The sequence below is a fragment of the Cryptomeria japonica genome, chromosome 10 (genome assembly GCF_030272615.1).
Source record: "Cryptomeria japonica chromosome 10, Sugi_1.0, whole genome shotgun sequence".
Lineage (NCBI taxonomy): Eukaryota > Viridiplantae > Streptophyta > Pinopsida > Cupressales > Cupressaceae > Cryptomeria > Cryptomeria japonica.
In genome coordinates this window covers 503,816-508,895 of record NC_081414.1, presented here as the reverse complement: position 1 = coordinate 508,895, position 5,080 = coordinate 503,816, and the positions used below count along the sequence as shown (strand labels likewise).

The following is a 5,080-nucleotide window of genomic DNA, read 5'->3' as shown; positions in this document are numbered from 1 at the left end:
AAACAACCCATCTCTCAAGGCATAGGTACAGCCAGTTAAAATATCTTGCAAATGTTTCTGTCAATGAATTTGAGAGTGATGCAACAATGGGGTTTTATGGAGGGGAGTTGAAATTTTTTTTAAATATTTTAAAGCTGATGGTATGATGAATTTTGTAGCGAGTTTATGAAATTTGGTAATCTTTTGAATTTTATTATTTAACATATTCTATTAAAAAATAATAATAAGAATAATAAAAAAATTTAATAAGAATAGAAAAATGTGAGATGATTCCCAAGTGACAGAAAAAGCTCAAGTTGATGGAATAATTTCTAATCCCCATTTAAAAAATAGAATTCTCATTAATCCTTTGCCAATTTTTTTTCTCCATGAAACCTCTGTGCTGAGACCCCATGAAATCCCGTCTTTAAGAGAAAAAAGGAAATTCTTGAGATTCCTCCAAATCATGCAAAACAAAACTGGTGCTTTCACGCATGGGCCACACTTCCTGCATTTGACTGAGCAGTTCATCCAGCTTTGAGTACCTCTCTTTTATATGTGAATTTGATCCTTCTCCTAGCCCAAATACATGAACATGATTCTTTATTTCAATCCAACTACACGCTGGTTCCTTTTTCAATGCTCTACTTTTCATCATTTTCCTCATGTGTGCTGCCTCACTCCACTTTCCAGCAGCTGCATAGGCATTTGACAGCAACACATAAGCAGGCCCATCTTGGGGTTCCAACTCAAGAATATGTTCTGCTGCACATTTGCCAAGATCTATATCACCATGGACTCTGCAGGCACCAAGCAAGATCCTCCACAGCAAAGCACAAGGTTGAAATGGCATTTCCATGATAAGATTTTTTGCCTGTTTCAAATGTCCTGCTCGACTGAGAATATCTGCCATGCAGGCATAATGTTCGACTCTTGGTATAATACCATAATCTCTACTCATGGATTCAAAGTAACGATAACCTTCATCAACCAGGCCCACATGGCTGCATGCAAACAGAACGCCTACCAGTGTTACATGGTTTGGTTTCATACCTGATTGTTGCATCCGTGCAAAGAATTGAAGAGCCTGTCTGCCATACCCATTTTGGGCATAACCTACGATAAGTGCAGTCCACGATACTACATTAAGCTCCGGCATTCTATCAAACACGTTCTGTGCCTTCTCCATGTTTCCACATTTGGAATACATATCAATAAGGGTACTGCCAACAAAAACATGTTTGTCGTATCCAGTTTTAACGGCGTGGACACAAACCTGCTCGCCCTGTCCTTTAGATGCTAAGTTGGCACATGCAGTGAGAACACTTGAAAAGGTGAACTCATTCGGCTTCATGTTTATCCGTTGCATCTTACAAAATTGTTTCAATGCCTCTTCATAACATCCATTTTGGGTGTACCCTGTGATCAGTGCAGTCCATGAAATCAGATCAGTTTTTCTCATTCTGTGGAACACTTTCTCGGCATCATCTATGCTTCCACGTTTAGAATACATGTCAATAAGGGCATTACCAACACAGTCATCCAATCCAAACTCACTCTTGATAATTCTGGCATGGATCTGAATCCCGTAATCAACTGCTAGGCTAGAGGACGCACTGAGAACAGTTGCAAAAGTGAAGTGGTCCATCTCCATATTCATTCCCATCCTGTGCATTTTCTGGAAAAGCTCCAGTGCCTTCTCAGAATATCCATTCTGGACATACCCTGCAATCATTGCATTATATGCAACCACATTGTGGTTGTCTAAAAGCATATGTGCAGCATCTAGGTTTCCATACCTGGCATAAGTGTCAACAAGAGAACCCCTGACATAACAGTCAGACTCAAACCCCATTTTGACAATCTGAGCATGGACTTGCTTGCATTGTTCTGGATGAGCACATGCCCTAATTATAGTAGCAAACGTGAATTGATCTCCCCTGATGTCTATGTCTCTTCCTTGCATCTGACTAAACAGCTTAAGGGCCTGCAACTCGTACCCTTTCTCAACATACCTAGCAATCATGACATTCCATGCCACTGCATCACGTTGCGACCTCTGAAAAGCTTTGTTCGCATCTTCTAGTCTACCAAATTTAGCATGCATGTCAACCAAAGCACTACCAATAAATATATCAGACTCTAATCCAAATTTTATAGCATGAGCTTGTACCTGATAACCCAAATGTGGCCAGACTACACAGATCTTAAGTATAGTGCATAGTGTAAAACTGTTCGGCCTAATACCTGTCAGTTGCATTTCATTAAAAAACTCAACAGCCTTCTCACAGTTCGCACAATCTACACATCCACTTATCATCAGAGTCCACGAGACGATGTTTCTCTCAGGCATTTTGTCAAACACTTGACGTGTATCCATCAGACTCTCACATTTTGAGTAAATCCTAAGGAGTTCATTCAAGAGGGACATGTTTAAACCAAACCCAGCTTTGATTACAAGAGCATGAACATGATTGACGTCCTTCCTATGTTTGCATTGCCTTAAGAGGGCAGCAAATGTATACCGATTGGAACAGCAATGCTGGACCTTCACCAACCCACTTGTACTAACAATGGTAGAATCGTCAGTTGTGAAAGCTGACCGGGCTTTTAAGCAGGCATTGTGATGTTTGATTGTATTTAAAAAAGTAGAGTAGACAACAGGTTTGAGCTTCAGCATGCTTTCATCATTCAACTGTTAATTCACTCCAAATGACACGATGGAACGACATATAGAGTCGAACAAAATTAAATGAGCTGGCCTCCTACATAAAAGCTTGTCTGATAATCTAAGTGGGGATTCTGATTATTGTGGTGCTAAATTTCTTCTCATCTTCTTTTCTTTTAATATGTGATTGTTTTTGTTTAGAGATGAACACGAAGAAGTGGAAACCAAGAGGAAGAGCGGGGGAGAGAATTTAGTATGGTTGGTATTTATTTCCTTTGAAAGAAAATGATTTTAATTAAGTCAAATATTATTAAAACAATTTATTAGATCATCTATTCTACATCCACTATAAGGGAGAGGCTTGGATGATGGTGAGCGTTCTACGTCAGTAGTCCATGTCAGCAGAGGACATATTGGCCAAAACTAAATATGCCACATCGTAGAGGATCTAGTTGGCAACTTAGAAAAATGAAACCTCACTAAATTTGTACACGTTTTCCAAGTCAAACCAAACGGTTTTCAAAAACACATTTTTTGGAGGCAAAATGTACCATCAACCAAAACTAGACATGTGGTATTTAGGTAAATGTTAAATGCACACGAACATTTACTTCCCCATTACCATCCATCGTTTGCCATTCATAACCACTTTGGCACAATTTGCAAGTTTCTTGAATGTTTTGTGCAAGAACATTCACTCTTTGTAGAGGACCATGATAGCATCCACTGAGGCACCAGTGGTGGTGCACTTTAGGACCAATTGTTGTGAGTTCAGAGCCACTGGTGGTGATAGATTTTTCATATATTCCAACGTTTATCAACACTTCCATCCCGTAAGAAAATCAAAACACTTTAAAACCCTAGGTGAGGTTGTTTTCCAACCTCACGACAATAATGATCGTCCATTGTATGTGTATTTCAATTGGTTTCGAGCAATTCTTTACAATTATGTAAAGCTAGTTTCATTCAAATGTTGTCTAGGGTTTTAATGCAATTATATATTGTGTGCATGTTGATGTTGATTTCAAGTTCCCATGTGCATGTTGATGTTGATTTCAAGTTCCCATGTCACTTGAAACAACTAACATCCCTTCCACATGCTTGTTTCAGTCACTGGTGCCTCTTGAACAAGCTCATAACCCCTCTATGTATGCTATAACTTTACTTAAGCCACTTAACTCACATATGAGTGCTTATTTTAAGCAATTCTGCCACTAAAGAATGTCTCTCAGTTCTCCAAGGCATTTCCTATACAACTTCACCACTTAAACAAGTCATAAATTGCTCCTTGGTGTGCCAATTAGCAAGTCATGTCATTTATCATAGTCATGGGTATCTTTTTAGGTACAATTCTCCTCTATCCATGTCAACTAAGTTAGGACTTACTTCTTGCATGCACGTCTTATCATTGATGTTGTCATTTGTTTCTCTCTAATTCATCTCCATGTTACACATTTCATGTGCTTTAGCCACTAAAATTATAGTTAGATGTGCTTTGCATTACGTATGCTACTAAGCATGTTGTTGGGTGCCTATTTTCGATACACATGTCACTTACAAGTCTACTATAGGCATTTGTTTATGATTGTTCTACCCCTCAAAGAAATCAGTTGTCACAAAAAACCTACACAACTTAAACTTATTCTCAAATATGATAATTAACCATGAAAGCTTAAATCAGCAACACATCATAAACACACAACACCAAGATTTTTGACGTGGAAACCTTGTTAGGGGAAAAAACATAGTGGGAGTGAACCCACAAAAGATATACTTTGTTAGAAGTATTACAATGGGGAATGTGCATGCATTCAGGCACGCTATCTAGAACTCACTGCTCAAAATAAGAAAAGGCTACAACCCAAGGAAGGCTCACTACCCTACAAACAATCACGGATTACTTCTGTAAATCATGAAATGATAAATAGCATCCTTAATGTCTGGTTACAGTTTCGGTTAAGCACATAACAACTTAATTTTTTTCTTCTCTGCTTCTGAAAGATCAATACATTATACACTCACACTCATCCACTCTACCATACCTCACACAAGATTATTGCATTTATTTACTGTTGGTAAACAGATTTGCCCCTTTTTGAAATCTTAGCAATTATCTTCCTTAAGCAAAAATATAACTCTGTTTCACCCTTTATAAAAGGAGACAAACTACCAACAGTTGGATGAATTAATAAAATTCAACCTCTGCATTAGAGGGCAACTCCTCGTATGATTTGCAATGAATTTACTACACAAATGATATGTTGATACTTTTTACCAGAAAACATTGAAAGGCTTCAACATTCATTCATCAACACAAATAAATGCCTTCAAAACTGTAAACATAGAAAAATTTCTGAAAGAATATTTTAAAGAGAGTTCACAGACTCTGATTTACAAACACGTTCACGGTATAAATCCAAAGCATAGCAAAGG

The 5,080-nt window shown here is 38.0% G+C and overlaps 1 protein-coding gene across 1 annotated transcript; it reads right to left on the bottom strand.

The window, feature by feature from the left end:
• Positions 1-296: 296 nt before the first annotated feature.
• LOC131069425 (pentatricopeptide repeat-containing protein At2g13600) lies at positions 297-2,870 on the bottom strand. The gene has a single exon (XM_058004844.2). The coding sequence runs from the start codon at positions 2,657-2,659 to the stop codon at positions 407-409; it is 2,253 nt and encodes a 750-aa protein (XP_057860827.1). The 5' UTR covers positions 2,660-2,870; the 3' UTR covers positions 297-406.
• Between the last annotated feature and the right edge of the window lie 2,210 nt (positions 2,871-5,080).